Here is a 27,192-nt window from a genome sequence, read left to right as displayed (position 1 = left end):
CGCACCGTATTGTATAATGTAGTCTTTAATAAAGATTGTTGTTTTTTTTACAACAAAACTAAACTTTGTTATTTTTTTAATTATTTGCATTAGGAAAAGGTAAAGTTCCGTTCTGACAGTTAAGTGTATGTTTACAACGCAAAAAATACGTGTGAAAATCTGTTACTTGTTTTAATAAATTAGTTTATTGCAAAGACAAAGGTGTTAAAATCTTTTAGACCTTTATTGTCTAACTGTCTCTGTGGCCGAACGGTTACCATGCCGGACTACTGCCAGGCAGAGGTCCCAGGTTCGATTCCCGGGTATGGAGAAATATTTGTATGGCCTACATTTATTTCTCTCGTGAGTTTGAGTGTAATTTGTGGTTGTCTATGTGTGTCCGTGGCACCCGCGACACAGGGTTTCCCTAGTGCGGGCCTATGTTGAGTGTGTGCATTGTTATTATTTTTATAATATTATTGTCTCAAACATATCCATAACAGGATTTTTCTTTTTTTATAAATATAATATACTTTACCGAGTAACTTCGTAAAAGCAACACAGATTCTAATCGATTCCGATATCGCATCCGAATTCGGATCGAATGTTCATCACGAATGTTCGGAATAGGTCGAAAAGGCACCTTCTATTCGAAAACGATATCCAATCGAACGATTCGGTTAAAATACCGAAGAGGTCCGACTCATGCTACTGGTTATGTGAAGCTGCAGGCCAAACCTCTACACTCGTTAACGAAATGTCACGTGTAGCGCCGGGCCCACAAAGGGCCCCAGGGCAGTATAAATAATCATTTTGACTCATCTCTCTGTCTGGCAGAACAATTAAAGTCAATGACTGAATGTTAACCCATTGTTATATAGTATAATAACTAGATGTAACGCGTCGCACTGCTGAGCTGTATATTTTGAGTCAAAAATTTAAAAGGTTTTGTTGGTTGGTTGTTGTCGTCAATACAACTGTTTCTTTGCGAACTAATTTTTGATAGACTATATATATTAGATTAGATTTGTTTCGGTTTACGGTGATATAGTTACTATTATTCATCAAGTTAACTTCTTTCTTTAATAGCGCAAGTAAAAGCATTCCTCTATTCTGCCCTGATACGCCGAAAAGCGCTATCTCAACCTGAGTAAGTTTTGGGAAAATCATCTTTTTGTAAATTGCATTTTATGTAATTGTATTTTATTTAAAAATATTTCTTAGTGGTTTTTTAAAAGTTTTAAGTTAGATAGCTCTATTTCTATTATAACATTATACGCGAAATTATTATATTTGTGGAATGGTATAAAAAAAACTAAAAAACTAAAAGTATTTCAGAGATAGCGCCTTTCGGCTTAGCAGGGCAGTATTAATGTTTGTAGAAATACAAAAAAGGTTACTTTGAACGGCGATCATCTTTGATCCACCATTTGAGAAAATTTCCGGTGCCGGTAGAAACTGCCAAGAATTCTAGACGACGGATTTGTTACGTTACTCGTTTTGCTTGGAGAAAAATTAATGGGAACGCTCCGAGTTTCGCCTTACACGGAGCTCGGCCTTCGGGCTAGCCTTGACAGAAGGTTACTCCGGGGGTTGGGGGTAATAGAGGACAGGAGGTGCAACTCGGGTTTCGCCCTACGTGGGACTCAGTTTCAACTTTGCATTTGCCTTTTAGAAGCAAAAACTCCCATTTCCTTTTTATCAAATCCATTCTGGTTTTGAAGGGTAAGGGTGTTGGTGAAATTACAGGCACATGGGACTTGTCAACTTACGTCTCAGGTTGACGGGCGTAGTGGCTGTGCCCCTCAGATCTTTGTGATTTAAAGCTCTGAGTGGCACTGCAACTGTTATGGACAGACGTGTGGCTTAGAATCAGGCGCATGACTTGTTCGTCCCGTCACTTGACATATAAAATCAAAGTAAATTAAATATCCTCCGACACACTCTATAACATCTCCAGTACTCTTCTAAACATATCTTTGAAATTTAAAATAGTGTAGCGTCACATTGCATTTTCGACTTTTATAATTTTTCACTCCGGTAGGAACTGCCCATGGGTCAACATGAGTTTGGAATCTTGGGGTTATTCTTGGGGATGATGACAACCACACAAATTCTCGCGAATAAACACACCAACATTTTGACATACATAATCCTACTGAACCTACCTACCAATCCTACATCCTACTGGGGGAAATGTGAGGGCCGGCGTGTCTTTTGCTCTAATTACAACACTACATGTGGTTACTGAGACTTAGGGTCGTATTCTAAAACTCTATTCAATGCTCAAGTCAGGACTGCACTGGAAATACGACCCTAATAGCAGGGACTTGAGTATGATATCAAGTGTTTTAAACCATACTCAAATCCTGACTTGAGCATTGAGTAGAGTTCTAGAATACGAACCTATGACTGTAACCACAGCATTACGAAATGCGTGAAATTGCATAACGTACACCAATAGCACATGTAAATTAATTTCCTACACATATCGGAAACAGATTTCCAAATAACTTTCGCAGCATAAAACTTGTGTACGATAGCACATTGGTTTACGCTGTAATTGCACCACGTGCAAGCGTGCTGCAAGTTTTATAAACAACTTCCATAATAAAATTTAGTGAGTGTTTGTATAATAGGTTTCTATTTAGTATGTTCGATGTTAATCAAATGATGATAATCAATTGTGAACATTATAGACAAGACATAGACATGCTAAAGTTCAGAAGATAAAATCCAATAAACAATGTCTTCACAAAATTATATTCCGATTCAATAACCAAACCAAAAAAGATAACTTAAGATACGTCACCTCAGACCTAGGCATACCTGGAGGTTTTCGTAAGATTCATATGTAGTGTTGTTTGTAAAGGAACACCTGACGTCAAAAAATAAACTGCTCTATAAATAATGCAGGAAAAATACAACAGGGGCCATATACCAGTTTTTGTAGGACTACGACGCGACAAAGATGGATGGCTATCGCCTGGTGTTTGTGCCTTTACTGTAAAACCAAAAAGAACAGCTATGTTCCATCGCTACGTACATTCTTACTAAATTCGAGACAAGACTCAATAGTGCGTAGCCATTGCTTGTACACATTAAGGCGCCTCGTTTCGTATGTACAACAATCACTATGGCGGTGATTAATTTCATGCCTGTCTAAATAGACAGAAAAATAAAGTGCTTTCTCGCTCCCATTCCTAGTCATTTATATTAAGCTACATGTCCGTCAATTGCAATTAATTAATATTGGGGTTTAATTTGGGACAAAACATTGCAGTATAGATACCAACCATCGTTGAAGTCAGCATCGAGCAGCATAAAACACTCTTCAGTGGAGAGCAGCCCGTCGACCGAAGCCAAGGGCAAGTCGTCCCACGGACTCGCACTCATTTTTGCTGGTTGGTTCACTCTGGAATAATTCAAGCCAACAAAAGTTACGTTTCATCTTCATTATTGTCCTAGCATATAGGCCTCCCGTAGTTTGTATCATCCATTACAATCTTGCGCTAGCATCATCCATCTACGGCCCGCTTTACATGTAATTGTATAATTTTCTTTTAACACAAAAATGCTAACTATTTGTGAACTAGGTTGAACTTATACTCGTATATATAGGCACCACAAATGCGCTTATTTAATTACACAAAATTTCTATACTAAAAATACGTCTTGCTTAGGATAATAGAAAGTGTTAAAATTAAAACAGTACTTATAAAGTGTTTAGATCTTTTGTGTATAAAATCATTGGTTTAGGTAGGTCCTGAATTATTCATTTTTCTTAAATCTGTTCAATACAAAGAACAAAATTAATGAGAGCATTGAAGTGCAGAAGGGTAATTACAGTGCAATCGACTTTTCCTCCTTTAAAGGTCAACTGCAATGATTTTTTACTTTTCTTTTCATGTTTTAAAGGTAAGGCAAGTGCATCAAAAGATTAAAACATTAAATTTAAAAAAATCGCATATTAAATAAGATTGATTATAACTGTCGGATATTTCTCTGCTATTTCAGAATGGCCTATTCTGTGGAGGTCTCTATCTGACGGTATGCAATCTGAATAAATAAAAAAGTCTTACCACAGATTGAAGTACAAGCCGCGAGAGATCAAATTCCGATTGTGGTGGTATTTGTGATCGAAGGACGAGGTTGTCCGTTGGGAGCGCCATCTTGGCACTGGAAAACATAATAATTAAATAAAAATATTTAATTAGATATGCAGCTGATATCTAACAGTTTATCAATTTCTTGTAATATTCCACTGGTCGCTTACACCTCTAAAAAAAATTGTTGTTGTTTTTTTAAATTTCTTTCCGTAAAGGGAAAGGCAAAGGTGTATAACAATATGGTTAACCCTTTGTGAATTTTTCTTTGCTTGTTTTAGGTAGATAGGCATTCGCAGTCTTCCGAAAAATCTTCTCGACAATTCTGGGGGTCTACTCTCGATCTCCGTCCGACATCCGTCCGAAAGAATTACGGCCAAATAAGCAATACTTGACCAAATGAAAAGACGCGTGATGCGAATGAAGCTTCATACTTGACACTTGTCTTTTAATTTTGTCGAATATTACTTATTTGACAGTAATTGTTTCGGACGGATGTCGGACGGAGATCGAGAGTAGACCCCCAGTTTGGGACCTAAAATGAGTCGTTGTGAGATAGCGCTACATGGAGTGTATATTACCATCCAGCTTTTTTGTCGTCACGAACCTATTCTGAATTGTAATAAGAGTTCATGGTAAGGCCCCAGTCCTTTATATTTTATAGGCATTAAGTAGTCTTCAATGAGTCGTCATCATCATATCAAAGTGGAGTAAACTGAGAATAAAGAGTTTCAGTTGCGGGTAAAGTTCCAATTCTGAGAATAGCGACAATTTTTATTTAATCCAAATACACGCTAAAAATCTTTTATAGAAGAACAAATAAAATTATAAATACGAATGTAAGTTTCAGTGTTTTTGAGAAGATTTTAAGTACCGCACTGGATTAGACTCAAAGATTGGTAAATAGTTATTAGCTTATCAATTAGGTAAGTCTAAACGCTGAAAAAATATTATATCAAAATATATATTACTAAAAAGGCAACCATATTTCTTCAGTTTTTATTTTTTGAGTTCATGCACGAATGTAAGATAAAAAAAAATTAAAATGTGTTTCTAATACGTCATGTTCACCTTAATCAAAGCATGCTAATGTGTGTCCTTGGCTGAGTTTCGATTAGCGAATCTACTCGTGCCATCGTCGGTACCAATACTATACTACAGTGGATCGTATTTACATTTTTTAAGTAGCCATGAAAAAAAAAACGGAATATAAGAATCCTTAAGAATTTACTAAAAACCCTCTTCCTCATTTAACTACAAAACGGGATGCACTTAGCAGCCCAATGACGTACGAATTGTATTCCTAATACGTCTGGCGCACCCTAGCCAAAAATCGTCGAGTACCTTACACCGATTGGCAAATCCTTTCACCACGATGGCAAATATATACCATGCATTGTTCGGCATGGCGGCTACTTGTGGCGTGATCAGTTCAGTGTAGCTAATTTCCTTTCCTTACTTTTACATGAAATGGCTTTTATTTGATACATCACACTGCATCATTGTCATGGCAATGAAAACAATTTAAAAATCACTAGATATTATATTTACAAACCATCGAGTAATGTTATAACCAGAAATCGGAGTTGGCAGAGTATACAGTATGTTGATTTGCATTCTCGCCATATTTAAGAAATTAATAATAGAAATAACGTTAAATCATCTAAAAATATTATAAAAATTATTCTGTTCAATATTCTGGCTAATGGTATAGAAAAGTTTTTCAAAATTGTCTCACAGTCACGCAAGGGCAGTGACCCCGCCACGCGCTTCACCGAGCGATACGTAATCTTTCTCGATCGCTTATTTACCTATTTTTTAAATTATGATTATGTACTAGTATTGTTATAATTTACTATTTATTTACATTAATTAGAAAACTTGACTGAAAAACGTTTTTTGTAACTAGAATGGAATGTAATTAATTATAAAATTAATGTGTAATTGTTCAAAATGTTTGCAAGTGCTGATACCGATGCAGTGCAAGTGCAATATATGACCTTTGAATCAAATTTGTTTACCGCAATTAAATAAAAAAATGAATTGAAATGAATTTACGAATTTTTTTTTCACTTTATTTTTTGAATAATATGGCGAGAATGCAAATTAACACATTGTATTTACCTAAAGTTTAACACATTGTATTTACCTAAAGTTTAACACATTGTATTTACCTAAAGTTTAACACATTGTATTTACCTAAAGTTTAACACATTGTATTTACCTAAAGTTTAAATCGACACCCCCAATGAACACTACGTCCATTTTATTTTTTTGTTATTTTCCGTTACTTTTGTAAACAGTCTTATTTGTTTACTAATGCATCCCCGAATTTTGCTAAAAATATAAAGACACAAAAAACTAAATTCGAAAAAAAAACGTAATTTGTAAAAAAAAAATAAGGAATCAAAACAAAGTGAAAACAGTAGTGTTCATTGGAGATATCGAAATGATACACACGGCGTCGATAATACCACTAACTGCAATTCCTGATTTATTGCATTGTACTTTGTTTAATATATTTTATTTGTAACTAGCAATTACTAAAGTAGTTTATTTAAAAAAGTTTTGTGATTGCAAATAAAACATTTTTTGTTTCTATTTGTCTTTTATTTTTAATCATTCTGACCCTTACATTTAATCTATGTTCTGACCATACATCCAGTGTACTTACGATAAAGAAGATAGGGTAAAGAATGAAAATATTATCTATGCTATCTTATGAAGGAGATAAGTAATAATAAAAACGATCTCATTTAACATCGGCATTACTACACCACAATGCAGCTTCAGCGTAATAGAATAAGAAAATGTAACTACTACCTTATAGACTGTGTCGACATTTGGAAAGGCAGCACGGGTACCGAGTTGCAAAACTATTTGGTAATGCTGACATGGACTTATCTATGTGTTGCATACAAACGTGTACTTCGTCTTAATACCCAAGCCCACACTTATTGTATTGTACTCCGGAAAATTTAACTTGCTTATAACGACAGGACGATGAAATTAGAACGAGACGTTTTAAACAAATCATATTTTTTAAACACACGATCATTGAAATCCACTAATTAATAATACATATTAAGTATAATTAAATATTTATTTTTACAACCTCACCACACGATGAAGTTACATTTGACGGAAAAAAATATTTTTTATTGGACACGTCGAATATACTGTCGAGAAAATCTTGTTGTCGAGTTGAAAAATTGTTTGGTGGTCATTTTTAAATTGCTGTAAATTATTCGTGTTGTTATGAAAATCTATGTGTTATTTTTGGTTAAATGGTGTATTTGTGATGAATTTTATTCAATGTGTACTATATTGGTGTCACATCTATTACACATACGTAGATCCATTGCATATTCCCATGATACCCATGACATGACCCATGACATTATAGCAGCTCTCAAAAATTTAAAAACATAAGTTTCGGAAAATTATGTCAAATGTAATTTTGCTATGCATAGACACCAATTAGCAAATGTGACTGTTCTTTTAAAATATGGACGTTTGTTAGCATCGTAGCAAGCGGTTATTTCATTCTGAAAAAGGCGTGACGTATTTAATTACCACATAAACAAAAAAAATTCATGTAGCTAAAAAAAATAAAATAAATAAAAAAGGCATTTGGGATAATGATTTGTTTTGATACAAAGATGTTGATATTGTTTGGTACTGACTAATATACCTTTAGTGAGTGTTAATGATTGAATTATTATCCACACTATAATGATTCTATAGGATTTCCCTTTCAATAAAAATACTTTCCCTTTCAATAAAAATACTTTCCCTTTCACTAAAAAAACTAAAGTGGGTGTACAGTCAATGTCAAAAGGACCTGAATAGTCTGTAGTATAGATAGACTATATTTATAGTCTAACTGCAACATGTGGTGCGTGTTGCTTGGTTAGCATTTAAGTTTACATTTTATTTTATATTGCATAATTTACTCACTTATATTCTGGAGACCGAACAATAAACATGTCTCTTTAAATTAACGTATTTCACTCTACCATCTACGTCCATCCTTTTTTAATAATATAAGAAGTCAATATATAACAATTTTTTTTCACATAAAGATTCTTTAAGATTTCAAATTCAGTCAAAGGAGAGGGCCTCAAGTTGAAATTTATAAAGCTTTCATTTACAACAATATGGGAATACAATCAATATTAAAATTACTTAAATGGTCAAAGTAACCAAAATTGTTTATATATTTAAAATGGTCTATGGACAACAAAGAAGTTCCAGTAGCACTTGTCAATTGTCATCAATTGAACCTTGAATGCATTTTAAATATTCATTAAAATGTTGATCTTCACAACCAGTAGATAATTTTCTTTCTGAGTGCACAAAATTCCTCAAAAGTTGATACAAATCACCCATCAATATATTTAAAGTGCACTTAAGATTTAAACTGAAATCAATTGAAAAGTGCTCATTTTTTCTCAAATGTCCAAAAGTTTTGGTTCGCTAGACTATTCAAATTATAATTATTATGTAAGTTGCAAGGTATAAAAATATTTATTTCCCTTGTAAGTTTGGGTATGATTTGTGGCTGTCCTATGTGTGTGTCCATGGTATCCGAAATACAGGGTTTCCCTTGTACGGGGCAATGAAAAAAACTTTGTGGGCGAGTTATCCAATTTTAAATGCGTGCAGATGGAAATTTTATACAAACTGGCAATAAAGTGAAGACCTCATAATTAAAAATGAAGGTGTTCTAAGTTTCATACTTGATACCACCTTAAATGCGATTTTGATAATTGTATGAATTGATCAATGCAAAAATCAAATTTCTACCTTTATATGTACTAACAATTATAACAAAATCGATACAGAAATACTCAATAACTTTCCAAACTTAACACTAAACACACTATCCTGTACTTCTTTTTTATTATTAGCTGTGCCCTTTTTAAAATTTCATCAGTGTCAATAGTAATTTAAGGGCCTTTGCAGACTCTGCTTTTCCATGAGCATTGTGGGACTACAGCGTGAGCAATTACAAGATGCAATTACAATATACAATTATTTCTGGTGCCACTTCATCATCAAAGTGTTGTGACCTTAACTCAAAGCCGAACTAAATGACTACAATTGAGAAGGTGAAGACAAACAAAATAGATACTCATTAAATATACTTGTCTTTTTTATTTTACATCTAATCTTGTAAATAATTGTTAGTATAATTTTCGTCACTAGAATTCATTAGCTTATGAAAGTTCAAACCTAAAATTCAACTCCATAATGTACACAGTAAAAGGGTTATATATAGCTTCGTATGTTTACAAGGTACTAATGGAATGTTTATTTACTTGTTTAGTTGTATACGTAGGTACATGTGGCATTATACTCTTGTTTTCATTCGCTTTTAAAGCAAGAGAAATAGACTACAATAATAACATATTGTGCAAAAAGCCAGTTTGCATAAGAACATGCAATCTTCATCACTGCCTAAAAAAGCTCTTCGAATAACAAGTACGATACACATGCCACATCCCGCGTTATTTACATAAGGTGTAAAATCATATTTCGTTGATCAAAAAAGCTGATAAAGTCATCGCGCGTTTGTTGACTGAATGACGCCATGGAACATGCAAGTGGAGCATGAACACTTATAATAATGAGCGATTATTAAATCGCTCTTGAAGTCATGAAGTTTATCGTAATAATAGGCCTCACGAGACGTTAGCCCACCCGGACGTTCGGCGTAGCGAAAGTAACACGGAATGCGTTGCACCAATCGTAAAACTCCATCAGCTTAATACTATCTTAAGAACACTTAAAATGAGTACTTACAGCATTTTTATAATTGTGTGTAAAGGCACACGGCCGCGTGCAATGTTTGCAACTAGAAACCCATCATGAATCGCAATATAGAAAGAGAAAAACCAATACACGTCTATTAACTTCGAGCCATTGATGAGTAATAGGACGGGGCGAAGAGGGGGAGGAAAGCGCCATCTAATGTTGCAATATTGAAGTAAAAAAAAACCTGTTTAAATAATTCAGTAATGCACATACGTACATAAACCTTATCTAAACACTACACAGTTTGTACTTTATTTTGCAATAAATTTAACGTCCTTATTTTAAAAACTGTATATAAGCACTGGTATCTAGTAAAAGACCTAAACTGATATACGAAATCATGAATTGTGCAGGTTTTCAATACAAAAAATAGCAATATCAAAGAAGAGATGGCGGGAATATTACAGACCAAAGGTAAATGTAACATCTTTGGTATAAAAATAGCAACATCGAAGTATAAATGGCGGGAAAAATAAACTCAGGGTCGTATTCTAGAACTCTACTCAATGCTCAAGTCAGGATTTGAGTATGGTTTAAAGCCATAAGTCAATGTTTAAAGCACTCGAAATCATACTCAAGTCCCTGCCATTAGGGTCGAGCTTGAACTTGAGCATTGAGTAGAGTTCTGGAATACGACCCTCAGGACTTGAGTATTGCAGTGAGCACTGAAAATCATACTCGAGTCCTTGCCATTAGGGTCGTATTTCCAGTGCTTGAAATCATACTCAAGTCTGCTCAAATCCTGACTTGAGCATTGAGTAGAGTTCTGGAATACGACCCTAAGTGAAAAGCGCTTTTACAAGCGCTACAAACTACAAAAGTTAAACGCTTTTAAACGCCAATGAACAAAATGTTAATGTAATAATGTTATGTCATAAATAAAAATATAACTCGTTTTTTACAAAAAAACTTACTTATCTTAAAACTTTTAGTGGTCTACTCTTGCGTTTCGCTATCAACACAACAACGTTGCAAGCTTTTTTTAACATAAAAGTCTATGCGCTTAAGCGTTTTCTAAGCGGTTTTGTTAGCTTCAAACTAAAAAGCGTTTAAGTGTTTAAAAAAGTTCGCCTTTTAAAAAAAATTATAATGTTTAAACGTTTAAAAAAATTGGCAGCTTTTTCCATCTCTATTCGTGACTACCAGAGGATGTTCTTATCACTAGCACAATTTACATTTTTAGATGTACAATTCATATTTACTATGTCTGCAATATTACACGAAATAAATTCAACTCATTCTGTAGAAAAGAAATTAAAAATAGAACTGACAAACATCACTGCATCAAAATTTGTAGTTAACAGTTATTACCATTAATTACTTACGTTACGTATAATTACTATTATTTACATAATTACTTACAGCTTCCCATTGCTGTCTAGTCTTAGCAAATTGTTTATACTCTAATACTACAATGAATTATATAAATTAACTAAATAATCTACAATAATCTTATAAATAAAATACTCAGGAGGCAAGAGAAACGTATTTTATTAAATAAAAATTATTAATGAATTTGTCTCACAAGACCATTTAACTTATCCAAACATCATACTGTGACACTCTAGATTAGCTAAGTTGATAAGTGCTACAGTCTTTGTTTTGCAGAAGTCTGGCAGACACACCAATCTCACTCTTTGGCCATTTTCTCCTGTAAAATATTAAAAATAGATTAACCAAATAAGGTTTGGTTTGGTTAACTAGACCTATTATCAAATTTATATATGTAAATTTGGGTGAGTGTAATGAAACAAAAATGTCAAAAATATCAATAAACATATATGTACATGTAATGTGAATTAAAATCTTAAGTATTTAAGCATACCATAACAGCTACTTGTTAAAGTAGAAAAAAATATGGATTAATGCATGATTAATGCATTTTATTATAGCTCACATGGCCAAGGCATTACAGATTTAACTAATATAAATCCAATTGTAAAATAGTACCTTCATACATCTCAGTGGCAAATAAATCAGCATCGCCACAGAAGTAGATGGCTGGGCAATTGTATATAACAAATGGGTCAATATCAACACAGGGAGTACAAGGCACAGTATCGGGGCATGTAGGTGCAAGGTGTCGCCATTCCAATGTCTTCTTCATCACTTCTATGTGACTGTTTAGGTTGCTGTACCTCATTATATCTTTTACTGGTTCTCCTGATGTTCCGAGACAGATAAAGCCTGTACCAAAGTTTATTTATTATACAATAATCATCAAGTACTACACATTACAATAGTTATTACATGTACACTTTTTATTTGTATAACAAGTTCATATGGTAATACTATAAAAGTAATATAAAATTATTCCTACTTTATCTTTAATTATTTATCTGCTATCGCATAAGTTTTAAATACTTGCCGCCAATATCACATTCATATGGATTCGAAACCCTATTGAATGATTTGTATTCTATTGCTTTAGGGAACAAACCTGAAAGAAAGATAGATAGATTGAGGTTGATTTGTCATTAAATTTATATGCTAATACAAAAAAAAATTGAAGAAAACCCATTTTATTAACATAATTATATAACTTACAGTAATGGAAAGGTTTCTGTGGGAGCATGATTCCTGAAGGGTCTTTACAGCCTGGCATCACATCTAAGGGAGTGACAGCACTGATGGCCGCTAGATATGAATCTATACACTCCGTAGCAGATATAACTGCTGCTTCATTGAAAGAACTTTCAGATGATTCGCTTGAGAATACTCCACCTGTATATTAGAGTTTTATGACTTTTAAAATTTTATGATTTAGAAAATGGTAATGAAAGAAAATTACGAACAGGTCAGCAGACCAATATGCCGCATCAGTATGAAGAAATTAAAACACTATAGAAATGCAAAGTCAAGAATAAAGGTGGATATAGCTTGAATTAACAGTGATGATTAGTTATGAGGAAATAGATTATAATTAAAGGGAATAAACAAATAACCACTCCGAGTTCTAGGGAAGTTAATTATTCAACATGAACAGCAAAACCAAGACAAGTATTTTTCACTTACCTGCCACAATAACTCTAACAATTTTAGAAAGTTCTATTTGATACTGGCTTGTACCAGTGACCCCACACAGCCACTCCAATAGTAAATGCAATGAAAAAAGGTGATCAGCAGTTTTAGATGCCAAGTTTAGTCCTGACACTAATACAATATACCTAAAAAAATTTAGCACATAAATATAAAAAACTTGACAAACTAGTGATTAGGTAAATTCTTGCCTCCATTGCTGGAACTTTTAAAGTTACTTTTACTTTTAAAGATGTCAAGAGCAAGTCAAGCTTGAGATTAAGCGCTTAAGATTTAAATCCAACTCTATGCTGCTTATGATACAAACAGTCCAAAGTACAAAGTGTCAAGCTTGACATGCTCTTGACTGTACAATTTAGAGCCAATTTTTGAACCGACACTACAACCATGGATGGGTTAAGAAAGTTAAAAGTACCGCTATATTTATTTCTTTATTCATTTGCATTGGTAAACAGGCAGCAGGGCATAACAAATGATAATACTTATGAGCTAAAATATACATATAATGCAATATGATTACAAATAAGTAGTTACATAATTGCAGTAAATTAGTATTAATGTTACTAGATACATTTCATGAGCAAGTAAATATTTATTTCCTTTTTAAAAAGTTACAGCACAAACATGTAGGTATATACAAACCTGTCCGAACTAAGTGATGGCAGAGGCTTTTGGACATGACTTCCAGACCAACAAACATCTTTCATTGTAAATACTCCATCTTCATTTTCTGAACCTGCAACAGATAGAAGTAGTATACTTCGTTTCAATCCATTTTGAACAAAAAGTAAAAAAACAAGTCACTGACCCGACCATAGACAATTTAGTGGTGGCCAATTGTAACGCCAACTTCAAATCGATTAATTAATTGAATGAATCGATTTGTTCAATTGAGTCATATTAGCAGTTTTCCTTACATAACCTATATAAGCATATTCAAAATTTCTATTTAAATCCTCCTTCAAATCCGTACACTTAGATACTCGTTTGATTGTGATTGAAATGTTCAATATAATAATCGATTACTAAACTTTAATTGATTGAACCAAATGTTTTTTTGAACAGCACTATGCAAACATAGGCAAGTCATAGAAGTATAGATGAATAATAACCTCACTTTTGGACTACCGTTTTTCAAATATGTTTTCACGATGCTTTTCAAATGAATATTGTTAGAAAAAGTGATGATATATCAAGTTGAAATCTTCAAAATATGTATGTGTAAGTGTTACTTATTCGATATATTATTTATATTAAGTTAACCAAACAGGTTTGTTTACTTTTTGTTCAAAATGGATTAGAACAGGCTATAGTAAGGTACATTGTTGTTGCATAAAGCTCACATGACAGTAAAATTCAAAGCCAGAAATACTACTTTACTAACCAAGCAATGCACAGACAACTCCGGTTACCACTTCATTAATGTTAATACAATCACCAGTAAGCTTAATTCTTTGCAACTCGTCTTCCAGCACAAGGCTGTCTCCTTCATGCACAAAATGTGTCCTAGAAACAACAAAGACTATTTTTAGACTTATTAATATTATGAATTAATTAATTTAATTTACATTGGTATTGTATGGGCTTTTTAAGACTAGGTCTCAGATATCAACAAAGTATATAATCACTTGTATTAAACATCTTGTATTTTCTATAAAATAAACAGAGAAAACTAGCATTTTGTTTTTTAAATAGAACTCTTAATGATAAAATATGAATTTATCTAGACACCAATTTTATACTCACCTTACTGGCTGAGGAATGATCTCCAGTTGATCTGATAGCTCTTTCAAGATACTAGGTTTCAGTTTTTGTAGCTTAAACAGCGTTCCGATAATGATACACATGGTATTCTTCTCCCGTAGTTCACACAATTTCAGAATCTTATAACTGTCACCCCACTTCTTCCAAACTATTGGACCTAATATATTCCTAAAGGTATTCAATCTCGCTGAGTAAATATGAGCGTATTGCTTTGAGAAATCCCGAGAAACTTGATAAAATCTGTTCGAGCCATCAGCGTACTCTGCTGCATGTCTTTCCAATTCCACAGGTTGAAAATCAGGACCATTATCGATGCAATCTACTTTGAATAACATATTTCACCTTAATCAAATTGAATAACAATAAAAAAGTGAATTTGACGTGAAACACTAAAACTTCCCGGTTTTTTTTTGACAGTGACAATTACTTTTTTAAGTTTATTTCATGCCCATGGATACAAGTGATTCAGTGTAAATCGAAATATTTTCAGTCCATGACAGTGACAGTCAGTGATGGGAATCACATCCACAAATATTTATCTAGATCTTAGAGTATATAGAACGGGAGGCGTTATTAGCATTATTTCTCGAACAAAACTTTCTGCCACTTTTTGAGGAGTGGGGGGTAGTACTACAAACAAACAGGTGCACTCAATATCAATATTGAGTTGCGTCACTATTGTCCCAACAAACAACAATTGACAACACTAACCTATTTTTATAAATACACAGATAAAACACACATTGACGTCATGTCCTTACACCAAATAAGCTTATAAAAGTAAATTGATTGTCATGAATATACTAGAGACGGAAAGTTATCGACGTGACGGTATCGATATGTATTACGTACTGGTTAATCACGTATATGAAAAATGTAATTTCACCCTAGCTAGACTGGATTTACTTGTATTTGCCAGAGGAGACTGCCCAATGACTTACCAATCAATAGATTACAATAAATACAATCCAAAGTCTAATCCAAAAACCGCGAAAAAATTTCCAAATTTTTTTTTTCAGTTTATGGCTTTTCGCGGTCAGCGTTGGAGCCAATGACAAGCATGGCCGGAGTTAACCTCTACAAACATAGTGACACTGACATGTATAGAAATATTCAAGAAACTAAAACATTTAATTTAAACTGTAAATTTTAAATTTTTATTGAATTGATATTCAATTACAACAGGTGGTTGTTGACGCTACAAGAATTACATCTACTTCACAGTGAATGTGAATGTGAATCCTTGATGTGATTTGCTGTAGTTCTACTGTAAAGCCTAAGTATTCAGAGTTCGAGTAAGAGTAAGATGATGCATTTGTACTGGCGCAGTTTCCCATGAAGATTCCTAATCACCCTGATAGAAACCGTATAAATCTTTGCGCAATATGGTGAACAGCATAATAAAAAGTGAGAAGCAATTTTATTTTTCCAATAGAATTAATTGTTCCATCAAAAATCCTCGACAAATGTGAAAGGAATCGGGTACTGAGAAATAAAAATCAGTCCACATTACCTGCTCATTTGAGTGATCCTAATATCATTAACAAATCTTTCATTGATACTGTTCCTTCGAGTTGTTTGTCCGACAATGACATTATTTTGACAGGTTCGTTTAACTGTAACACCTTTAGTTTTCCCTCATTTACTATTAAAGAGATCAAGAAATTCTTAAACTCATTGTCCTCTAATGCGGAGGGAACTGATGGAATTTCACTAGTGATGATTAATCTTACGTTACCATATTCCTTGTATGCAATTACAGCCATTATTAATAAATCACTGGAAAGTGGACAATTTCCGTATTGTTTCAAGGTTCCACCCCGATGTCATATTACACCCTTTTTAAATGCCTATAATTTATTAAATATGAGAAATAGATATATTTTAAAATTAAACAGTCTGGTGTATACCTTGAGGGTTTCGTCAACTCCTAAGTATCTGGCACAAAAACTCAACTGGAGTGATCAGTTACACAGTGGTAATGTCCGATATATGCGGTACCCGCTTCTTCAGTTATTGACTCTCCCTCGTTTAACTTTGTACAGAAGCAGCTTTCGTTTCGCAGCGAGAAAGTGCTGGAATGACCTTCCACCTCCAGTAAAAAACGCTAAAACGTTTATTTATGCTTACTTTTAAAAACCGATGTAAGCAATGGCTCCTATCTGTACAAAAATCTAATACAGGTCCCCAATTAAAACTCCTATCAGCACAAAATTTTAAATTTTTGGTTACATGTATGAAAAATATATATAATTTACACGGACAGCCATAAAATTCAACTTATTACTAGTTTTTACTATAGGAAGGTTATTACTTAGTGCACACTCCTATTAGCTTAAATTAGCACTCATATTAGCTTGGTGCAGCAAGCGAACAGCTAGCCAGGTGAAGACTGAAAATCAGCAATGCTGAGTCTTTAACCTTTTTGTCCACATCACTCGTTTTTTTTTCTATTCGTGTTTTAAGTATTGTGTTCTTTATGGTTTGTGGAGAAATAAATACCTTTTTATTTTGTTATTTATTTTATTAATTATTTTTGTGAAATCACTCCACTAGTTTATTATAATTATTATTAACTATTATTAATATATTATTATTAACTATGTGATAAAACTTTCATAGATTTCACATAGATGGCGCTACGACTAAACTCCCCTCGCAAATACAAGTAAAACAATACCACTGTTACACTACACACAAAATTGGAAAAAGACATTCACTATATCCAGTCTAGCCAAAGGTGGAATTACATTTTTCATATATATGATTAACCAGTCACGTCGATAACTTTCCGTCTCTAGTATATTCATGAGAATCGATTTATTTTTATAGGCCTTTTCTGTGTACGGACATGACATGTATGTATGTCTTATCTGTGAATTTGTAGAAATAAGCCTGTGTTCTACACTTTTGTTTGTGTGAGACCATAGTGACACTACTCAATTTTGCATTTGAGTGCACCTGTTGGTTTGTAGTAAGTGGCAGAAAGTTTTGTCCGAGAAATAACGCTATAGCTCCTCCCGTCCTATATGCTCTAAAGGTGGATTCACAATACAGAAATGAGGCACAATAGAATTGCGGCAATTTAACGCATTGCGCGGTGGCAATAGCGAAGTGCGATTTGATCGCGAATGCACAATAGTTGTTGAGAGACCTCGTATTTTTGACGTTTGTGAGTTTTGTTGGTGTGTTTATAGGTTAGTAATACTAGTTTACTAACCTTTACAAAGGTTTAGTTTATAGGTTAATAATAATAAGGAAGACGTTAGGTATAAACATGCCTCATCGTTTGTCGATTCCATTTATTCTTCCATTTTGTACCTATGTTGGATTTCCTATTTTAATTCGACAAACCAGCTAACTATACACTACATTATGTCTACTACTTAAATTTAAAACACCTATTTGGTTTTTCTTAGAGGATACAATTGCCACTTTTTTATGTTTAATTTCTTTTTACCGACTACCTTCTAAATAGCACGGGGCGATCTGTTATTGGCCTTTCAAACAAATATAATTTATTTTGTTAAATATTATTTAAGAAACGCCGTTGATTGTCTGAAATAAATAAAATAAATAAACTGAAGTTTACGAGGAAAAATTTAGATAGATAATTATCTTAAAATCATAAATATACTAATTTTTACAATACAAAACACTCACCGTCAATTTATTTTTACTACTAAGCAGCTAAAATGCAGAATCCACTAAATCCACGAAACTTAAAATTTCATCCCCAAAAAACATTTCAGATTATAACGAAAACGTATACTTGCATAAAAACGACAATGACAGTTCATCGTTACTCGTATTGCCGCGTTTTGCGATAAAAAGCTTAGGTACCTGAAACAAGCTTTTAAATTGCATCACGCGTTAAAAGCATCGCAGCGCCTGATTGGTCAACTCAAGGTCATATCGCGCAACGCTAATCGTGGCAATTTATTGCCAGAATATTTGCATTGTGAATTCACCTTAAGCCTGGTTGCCTGTCAGTAATTAAGGAACTTCATAGGTATGCTTATGTCAAATGTTCGAATGTTTTCAAATATTCTCTATGTAATCGATAAATTTAAACAATGTGATATTGTGAAAAAAATATGTTAAAATAGTCCTCCTTGGCAAGACTGGATGTCGCAGAGATTTTTTTGCAAGTTTGTATGTTGGAAGACGACATATTTCATGGAGCACTTGACACGGTGAATTCGATAATGCAAATGAAAAAACATCGATTTGAAAGTAGTGTTTATTGTTCGATGGTTGTTTTGTGTTTGTACCTTGACTCTAAGATCTAGATAGAAGCCGCAAGTGTACGTACTTCGCGTGCCCAAAGTAAGTGAAATTCATTTACTTGCCGCTGCTACACTTCAGTACGCGCTCGACCGTTATCGTAGATTATAGTTTCCCAAAGTGGTCCGTAGCACCCCCCAGTGGGCGCCGAGGAGTCCTAGGGTAGGGCCTCGGAAGCAATTGGGAACGTTGATGCTGTCCAGAGGCTGCTACCTACCGCATTTGCAGAAAATATCAGAATTATCTATTTACACTACACTACACATATATAATTTTTTCCTTGTGATTTTTTTATATTAACTTAATATAAAAAATACTTGTTTTGTATTATTTTTTGTAGTGGTGGGCGTTTTTATCTTGCCTAGGTGGGCGGTGAGCTTAAAAGTTTGGGAACCTGTGTAGTAGATAAACACCAGTCGATAACGCGAAATATGCATAATTGTCCATTATTAACTGCAAAAGCACCATGACTGTGGGTAAACGGATAAACATAGACGTTTTCTTCCACGAGCAAGTGATTTTGTAATCAGAAGATGCTTATTTATTTTAAAAACAATTATTTTGGTTTTGTATGAATTTCGAGAAAACATTTGTTTTCATTCATATGCAACCGAGTGTATGCCTATTTTGTAATACATTGCGGCTTTTACTTGGTGCGATATATATGTGCTCCTTTGTTAATACGCCATGAATATCGAATGAATGCACTTTTGTATAATGCATTCAGTTTCGTGATACGAGCGCTTCTACATTTCTTTGGCCAAATTTAACATTTAGTGATTGTTTTCATAGGCAACACTGTTCTCGATTCTGAGGGACGAAAATTATTATGGCCTTAGCAATATCATAAAAATATTCTATAACTCTTTTGTTATAGCGTTTAGTATTTTTTTTTTTCAGGTTTGTAGTATCTATTATCAGTACTATCTGTAATTTCCGAATGTCCGAATATAGAGAGCAAATAACTACATATATAGCCGGATATGTAGTACTAGCAATACAAAAATATAAACAATGCAAAGAATTAACAATGCGTATGAGTTCGTTGCTTTCGAGGACGAAGGTGGTCTAGTTTATTCCACCTAAGATGATATCCAAATATGCCTCTGCATAGCAGAGTTAGAAATCCGAGAAATAATATACACATCGCAAAAAATTCACACGACGACGTCATTAAGTAAACCTCCTCTGATTAATAAGATTTTACCATATTTTGTAAGCAGTAACATTTTCATTTGTCTTGGCATTCATTAATTTGATCAATTACTAACAGAAAACCATCTAGTAAAATTAATTAAGGCAGTCGCAAGTTCATATATTGACGTGCGTATTAATTATTTAAGTTAATCGATAAGATCTTCTATTACAAAAAGATGTTATATAATATGCTCATTTTATTGGAAGGACAATAATTTCAATATTGAAGTCGATTAAAAATTAAAGTCTTAATTTTTTTAAGTAGGTACTCAACATTCAACGTGTAGGAGTCAACCGTGACCATGGGACCTGTAAAGGGCCCGAAACGTCGGTTTGTTTGAAAAAACAAATATACGCGATTTAAATCCGGAAAAATAGTTTCATTTCCTATGTGTAACAATCGCGAAAACCTAAGTACTGAACATATTTTAAAAACAAGTAAAATAAAGGACTTAACTATCTTATTCTAGTATTTTTCTACTATATTATTATTACGACTACTTGTAATCAACAAATACTTGAACAAAAATTATTATATGTAGAATCGATTAATCGAATGGAATACGCGCGTTTACGGTATTCAGGTTTCCATCACTAAAGAGCTCTTGTGACGTCATAGGGAGTACAAAAAAAATGTGGCACGCTTGGTTTTCACACAAATTGCTGTGAAGTATATATATTATATATAGTATAAGTGTGTGTGTAAAGATCTAGATAGACGCCGCAAGTCGTCTATCTAGATCTTAGATTAATTTTTTTCCATCCTCTAAGATGTAGATATAATGTCTGTGGTCATATCCTTTTTTTTTCCATCTTTATATACTCATCTACAACGCGAGTTCAAAATTACGTTTCGATATCGGAAAAGTTACATTTTTGCATCTTAAGTTACATTTTACTAATTCGTTCGCCTAAATCCTGAAATTAAAAAAATAAGAACTAAGAGAAATCAAGCTCTGATTTCATTTTGTTTACGCCATCTTTTAATTAATTTATTGTATATAATTTTAGCGTCCGTAAACTATTTAGGATATACAACAACAAATATAGTTGAATTTAAAAGATCTTGATGACTTTAAAAATTACATACGACATGTTCAAAAAAATATGACTATATACGAATCTCGAACTAAAATACCCGTATCGGCCCGTTCTAAGGAATCCCGAGTCATATTCATATTCATTTATTCATTTCCACCATATGTTAGAAAAGGTCTTAACTTAAATACATGTGCTCATATGGACCCCGTTAGGGCACTGCAAGCCAATCCAAGCACGCCGCCTCAAATTGCCTATCCTCTTTGTGGTGGCCATATTTACAGAAATATAATTAAACGTTTATGTTTTCGGCTGAAGGACTTTGCTTCCATGGCCAGCAATAAATTTAAAAAAAAATTTAAAATTATGTGCACGAGTACGACAACAATGACTTTATTTTTTTGCTTATCTTTGGTTGTAATTGAACCAACGTCTTCTAGCAAACTGTGCCAAACGCTGTGCCAACATAATGTATTAACTTGCCAACTTGATGCTAACTAAGCCACGCAACGAACCAGCGCACCTTACGAATTTTTCTATGCGCTAGTTGCAGATCTTTGTTTTGAGTTTTTAAACGAATTTTTGTCCTAATGATCTAAAGGATGGAAAAAAATCCATAGTAAAGAGATGGTGATGTGATGAAGCAGAAGCAATGATGAAGCTCGACTGCACCAAAATAAAACCACTTATTTTTGTGTATGTTAAAATCTATATTAGGAATAGACAAAACTATAAAGTTTTTCATAAATCAATTGAAAGAAAATGGCGGGAAATTTTAAATTTTCATGAAAATGGCGGGAGTACAGAAAGTACGTCTCAATAATTTAAATATAAACTTAAAAAATGCTCTCATTGTCGGTATTATTATAGCAAAAAACAGTCCTCGTACAATAGGTTCTAAGAAGAAAAACGGAGAATCCAGGGGAGTGACATCTTTTACTTTGAGAGATTCAGAAGTTGATACTATCAATGTTGATGTTTGGGGATCCGAATATTATGTAGTAACCTTTTATGAAAGATTTCTCGTCGGTGATGTTGGTGAGTAAACTTCCGAAGATTATTTGATATGAATAAAGTAAGATGTGATAAGTGGAAGTAGATACATACATTCCTTTGATAAATAATTGTTCCATCTGCTCACCACCCGAACTCTTTTAAACCGGCCACACGTGATAATAATGTAGGAGAAGGTTGTACGGACAACGCCACATCAGACTACACATTTTTGTTCGAAAATCGCCTCCAGTGCAACGGAACAACATACTTCAATGTATAGATTGGTGTGCTGGCGTGTGTACCTTCTCCAGATGAAAATTACATACATTCCTTTGATAAATAATTGTTACATCTGCTCACCACCCGAACTCTTTTAAACCGGCCATAAGTGATAATAATATAGGAGATGGTTGTACGGACAACGCCACATCAGACTACACATTTTTGTTTGAAAATCGCCTCCAGTGCAACGGAACAACATACGTCAATGTATAGATTGATGTGCTGGCGTGTGTACCTTCTACACATGAAAATTAAACAAGTACCTACCTACATATCTTAAATTAGACTAATCTAACATACGACATTAATTATTTTATTTGCAGTGGAAATCACTTCCCCTAAGCTGTGTATAAAAGGAGGCGATTATCACAATTTCAGACCTCAGGTAATAACTATCACGAGCTTTGTATTTTTCACAAAAAACTTTTTTTTATTATATCAAGTGACGGGACGAACAATTCGCCCGCCTGATGGTAAGCTACACGCCTGTGCATAACAGCTGCAGTGCCGGTCAGAGCTTTAAATCGCAAAGATCGCACGGGGCAATGCCACTGCGCCCGTCACCCTGAGACATAAGTTGACAAGTCCCATGTGCCTGTGGTTTCACCCGCACCCTTACTCTTCTAAACCGGAACACGTAATGCTAACATTACTGCTTGGCGGCAGAAATAGTTAAGGTGGCAGTATTTCCCTGGGCCCTAGACGAACTCTTTCACAAGGAGCTCTATTGGTTCTAATCTAAACGTAAATAAGTATCTTTGAGCCTAGCTACTTATTGGAGTTTCACCGCAGGAAAATTTGTGCAAGGTATGTTTGTACGTGTGTACACGTGGTTAAGCGCGGTCACCTGTGGTGTTTTAATTTCTGTATGCGGTCACTCGTGCATTGGGCATGATTCTATACACACCACATACACGTTCACGTGCAACCATATTATTTTTATGTTTTTATTTTTTTAAGTTCACACTAACACTAGCTTAAGTACTCCTTTTACTGACAAATATTGTGGCTCATTTGTCTGAGAATAAATTATTATTATTATATTATATATATATTATATACACATGGCTTAGGCAACTTACTCGCAGTGAAGCTCGACTGTGGAAATGAGCCGTATAAATAAAGTGGTAATAAATCATTTACTTCCAAAGGTGTCTTCGCCGTTCTACCTATCTTTGAATGAGGGTGTGTCAGACGTTACCATTCACAGCGGTGACACGTTCGGTGCATTCCTACCTCTGCTGCATATCCCTTCAAAACCAGCAGCGGGCTATTGCGGCCTTGCTGAAGTTATGAAACTAGGTAAGTTGTAAGTTAAACCTCCGCTATCCAATCATTTATTTCTTGTATTTATACTTCATTTTCTTATTTTTCCTTCAAAAGTATCTGTATAAGTATCTAATATTATTAATTAATTAATTGTTATTTATTAATATTATTTGTATATGGGTAGGTACAATTATATTATAATATCTATCTAGGTATATGTTTTATTAGTATCTACTAATTATGTAGTATATTTTTTAAAGATAATTATGACCAACTATTTCAGTACTGTAACGTAATGAATGTCTTTGATAAAGTTAAATCAGCAATCATAACCGACAATTGTGAAAAAATCAAGTCGTTTAAAAATTAAAATTAGACCGAATTCATTACGTACATTATCTCATCTACCTATATATACTACCTACCCACCTATATATAATATATAAAGTATGATATACCTAAATATAACAATAATTATGGTAAAAGAGTGTGTGAACTTCCTGCTATATTAAATAGCTTACCAAAAAATTTTGTAAATGAAATAACGGATAAAAAGCCTACTCAAGTCAAAAACAGGTTAAAAAGATTTTACATGGAAGATCAATATCAGAGGATGCATACGCAAACTGGTCATTAATTTAATTGTTGTACCTACATATTAACGCAACTCACTAGAAAACGATATAAATAATCTTTAATTTTAAGATTCTACCTTGCATGTACTGTAACTTGTTATTAATATTTGAAATAAACAGTTTAATTATTTTTTTTAAATTTATAATGATATTCTTTTGTTGCTCGCATTTGCTTATACCGAATTTCTAACCTTAGGTTGCTTGGAAGAAATTGCTACATAGCGATAAGGCCACCTGTTGCACATTAACTTCCTATCTATTTACTTAAGTTATTGTATAGTGTTGTTATGTATGCAATTTTACAATAAAAAATAGTGTGCGTAGGATGAAGAGATCCTGGTTTCGATTCTTGGTAGTACCAATTAAAGTGGGAAATGAATTTTTCCAAATTGGTTCTAGTCTGGGTGTGCTGGGAAGTGCACCAGAGTTAATTTCGTTGCAGAGAGCGTAGTAGAGAACGCAGGGAACATTCATAATACCGAGAATTCTCTAGTTTCAGACTAGGCAGTGGTGTAGTTGTCTATCACATCATTATTATTATTATTTATGAACTTAACAAGATTATCTGGTACAGTCAACACAACAAGCTTGACTGTACATTCTGGACCGTTTCGGTATAGAGTTGAATAATCTCATATTCACATGCTCGCCTTTTAAACCAATGGTGTAGAACAGCTTTAAAAAAGGAGATGCGAGTGGAAAAAGAATGAGAAGTGGGTATGCTAGACTGCAAGTGGAAAAGACTCTTTGTAGTTTTGCTTCACCCACAGGAGATTGTCGCAATAATATTTAGGTGTGTACGTAATACCTACTCTATATGCTATACATTATTTACAGAAGAGAATGCAAACGTTTACGTGGATTTATTAGTCGTCGTTAAAACGGTAAAACCTACCAAAATGATCAAGACCAAAACAGGTACATAAACCTATACATTTCTCGTTTATTTGAATGGCATAATGCTTTTACTACGGTGTATGTATATATTTATTTAGGAGTCGACGTGTGCGTCCGAACTGTGGAAATAATGGACAACACTACTCCTGCCACAGTCATGTTGGATATGTTCGATATTGATACCATACAAAGGTATGAGCATCATCACATGTACCTAAGAATTATACTACCTACACAAAGAAATAAAACAATAGGCATCTTTTTATTTTATGTAAGTGCATATACGAAACAAGCAACCGCTCTGTACAAATGATGTATATTCCTGGGCGGAACGCTAAAAAAAAATTAATTCTATCGAGTTCTTCGGTTTTCACGATTGTTAAACAGGAAATTAAACTATTTTTCCGGATCTAAATCCGGACCATGACCATGGGACCTATAAAGGGCCCGAAACGTTGGTTTCTTTGAAGGAAAAAGAAAACAAATATAGATACACGATTTCAATCCGGAAAAATAGTTTCATTTCCTAAGATTTAATTCTGTTAACGTTCATACATGCCACCATAGATCAAGCCACTGACACAAATACTAGAACGTTTCGAAATCAAAAGACGGTGGAATTTATTCTTTTTTCAAATTAAACGTCTCATGGTACCTACATGTGGCCAGAGCTTCAAATGAACGTTTTATCATAATTCAACGTTTTTATTACGTTGCTCTAAATAATAATGTCCATGAGTGTATTTACAAACTTTAATAGTTTAATAATATCAATTTCCAGGGCAGAAGAATGGCGTGCCCTCGAAAGTGTTCTTTTCGTAGCAGACGCGAAGGTGACCTGGCGAGGTAAAGCAGTAAAGGTTCAGGTATGCGCCAAAAGCGTTGTCACCCATCAGCCGCACACCGCTGATGCTGAGGCTTTAAGACTTTATACGAGAAACCAGGCAAATACACGTAAGTTTGTTATCTAATACTTTGGTTGGAAATTACCTACTAGCGCTAATTGAAGCCCCGGACCGAAATAATGAATAATTTCGAACGATTTTTCAAAAATTCCTCACTGTAAAATATAAACCGTTAATCAATTCAACCTATCACGACTTTTAATGCAATCAATCCACAATAAACAACATCCTTAAATTTATTAATTAAAATGGTTACTGCAGTCATTGTACCTACCTACTTAATAGGCTCAGAATATGATACAAGAAAACAAGTTATAGTATGATTATTTTTCTTTCAATTAATATTCTTGTATTATTTTTTCTCACCTACGCGACGTATGCGGTGATTCACGTATCGTGGTATCTCTAATAAATTTATCAAAAAGGTGGTGGAGAAGCAGCCGCCTGGGCAGCGTGGAGTGGGGAACGAACGTACGCAGCTTCCGTAGCGCAGATTCGGGACCGACTAGCAACCGGCGCGCCATTTTGTGCTTCTCTCCACGCTTTACTTACTCATCTCGACCTGAATGAACTCGTTATCACTACGTGAGTATTCAAACGGCATTTGGAGGATATCAAAGTTAAAACAATTATGTACCCCAATAATCAGCACAGAGTACTAAAAAACCGACCTCAAATGTGCGTGGAATTACATCTATTTGCCAAGTTTTATTGAAATCGGCCACCGGAAAGTGCGCGAAACCGGATTCATTCCCTAATTTGCAATCCTTAGAGGTGGATTATTTTCTTCATATTTAAATGGGACCACTACTGAGTGAGGTACCCTCTTTCCAACAAAAAAAAGAATATCAAAATCGAGTTCTTAGGTTTTCGCGATTGTTACACATAGGAAATGAAACTATTTTTCCGGATTTAAATCGCGTATATTTGTTTTTTCAAACAAACCGACGTTTCGGGCCCTTTACAGGTCCCATGGTC

The 27,192-nt window shown here is 34.0% G+C and overlaps 3 protein-coding genes across 5 annotated transcripts in view; 1 reads left to right on the top strand and 2 right to left on the bottom strand.

The window, feature by feature from the left end:
* Nucleotides 1–10,039, bottom strand: part of LOC113227847 (activating transcription factor of chaperone) — a 38,712-nt gene extending 28,673 nt beyond the window's left edge. The window contains exons 1-3 of one of the 2 annotated variants that reach the window (XM_026460901.1): nucleotides 9,894–10,039; nucleotides 4,057–4,158; nucleotides 3,276–3,400 (exon numbers count right to left, since the gene is read on the bottom strand). In XM_026460901.1, the coding sequence (XP_026316686.1) occupies nucleotides 3,276–3,400; nucleotides 4,057–4,158; nucleotides 9,894–9,898 (232 nt within the window). In that variant the 5' untranslated portion in view covers nucleotides 9,899–10,039. The remainder of the gene's footprint in view (nucleotides 1–3,275; nucleotides 3,401–4,056; nucleotides 4,159–9,893) is intronic. The other variant, XM_026460903.1, reaches the window with a different exon arrangement.
* A 1,345-nt stretch (nucleotides 10,040–11,384) lies between these two features.
* Nucleotides 11,385–15,043, bottom strand: LOC113227970 (DNA polymerase delta subunit 2). The gene is made up of 8 exons (XM_026461081.1): nucleotides 14,691–15,043; nucleotides 14,329–14,450; nucleotides 13,587–13,680; nucleotides 12,921–13,072; nucleotides 12,453–12,629; nucleotides 12,274–12,345; nucleotides 11,856–12,092; nucleotides 11,385–11,556 (listed from the first exon to the last, which is right to left on the bottom strand). The coding sequence occupies exons 1-8, from the start codon at nucleotides 15,041–15,043 to the stop codon at nucleotides 11,444–11,446; spliced, it is 1,320 nt and encodes a 439-aa protein (XP_026316866.1). The 3' UTR covers nucleotides 11,385–11,443.
* A 3,778-nt stretch (nucleotides 15,044–18,821) lies between these two features.
* LOC113227897 (meiosis-specific with OB domain-containing protein-like) overlaps nucleotides 18,822–27,192 on the top strand; it is a 9,610-nt gene continuing 1,239 nt past the window's right edge. Inside the window, exons 1-7 of one of the 2 annotated variants that reach the window (XM_026460984.1) lie at nucleotides 18,822–19,037; nucleotides 22,832–22,893; nucleotides 23,660–23,810; nucleotides 25,250–25,330; nucleotides 25,408–25,501; nucleotides 26,091–26,263; nucleotides 26,640–26,799. In XM_026460984.1, the coding sequence (XP_026316769.1) occupies nucleotide 19,037; nucleotides 22,832–22,893; nucleotides 23,660–23,810; nucleotides 25,250–25,330; nucleotides 25,408–25,501; nucleotides 26,091–26,263; nucleotides 26,640–26,799 (722 nt within the window). In that variant the 5' untranslated portion in view covers nucleotides 18,822–19,036. Of the gene's footprint in view, nucleotides 19,038–22,021; nucleotides 22,269–22,831; nucleotides 22,894–23,659; nucleotides 23,811–25,249; nucleotides 25,331–25,407; nucleotides 25,502–26,090; nucleotides 26,264–26,639; nucleotides 26,800–27,192 lie in introns of those variants that run through there. The other variant, XM_026460983.1, reaches the window with a different exon arrangement.

This window comes from Hyposmocoma kahamanoa, unplaced genomic scaffold (assembly GCF_003589595.1).
Source record: "Hyposmocoma kahamanoa isolate Upper Pololo Valley unplaced genomic scaffold, ASM358959v1 220, whole genome shotgun sequence".
NCBI lineage: Eukaryota > Metazoa > Arthropoda > Insecta > Lepidoptera > Cosmopterigidae > Hyposmocoma > Hyposmocoma kahamanoa.
The sequence above is the reverse complement of the archived record's forward strand: the minus strand, read 5'-3'. Positions and strand labels throughout refer to the sequence as shown.

What these genes read in the sequence shown, in the direction of transcription:
- LOC113227970 (XM_026461081.1), bottom strand. Translation starts at nt 15,043, where the DNA reads ATGTTATTCAAAGTAGATTGCATCGATAATGGTCCTGATTTTCAACCT. An exon ending in AGTTGTCTGTGCATTGCTTG is followed by an intron (nt 13,681 to 14,328) that starts GTTAGTAAAGTA and finishes TATCTGTTGCAG; the next exon opens with GTTCAGAAAATGAAGATGGA. An exon ending in TGTTAGAGTTATTGTGGCAG is followed by an intron (nt 12,630 to 12,920) that starts GTAAGTGAAAAA and finishes TCTAATATACAG; the next exon opens with GTGGAGTATTCTCAAGCGAA.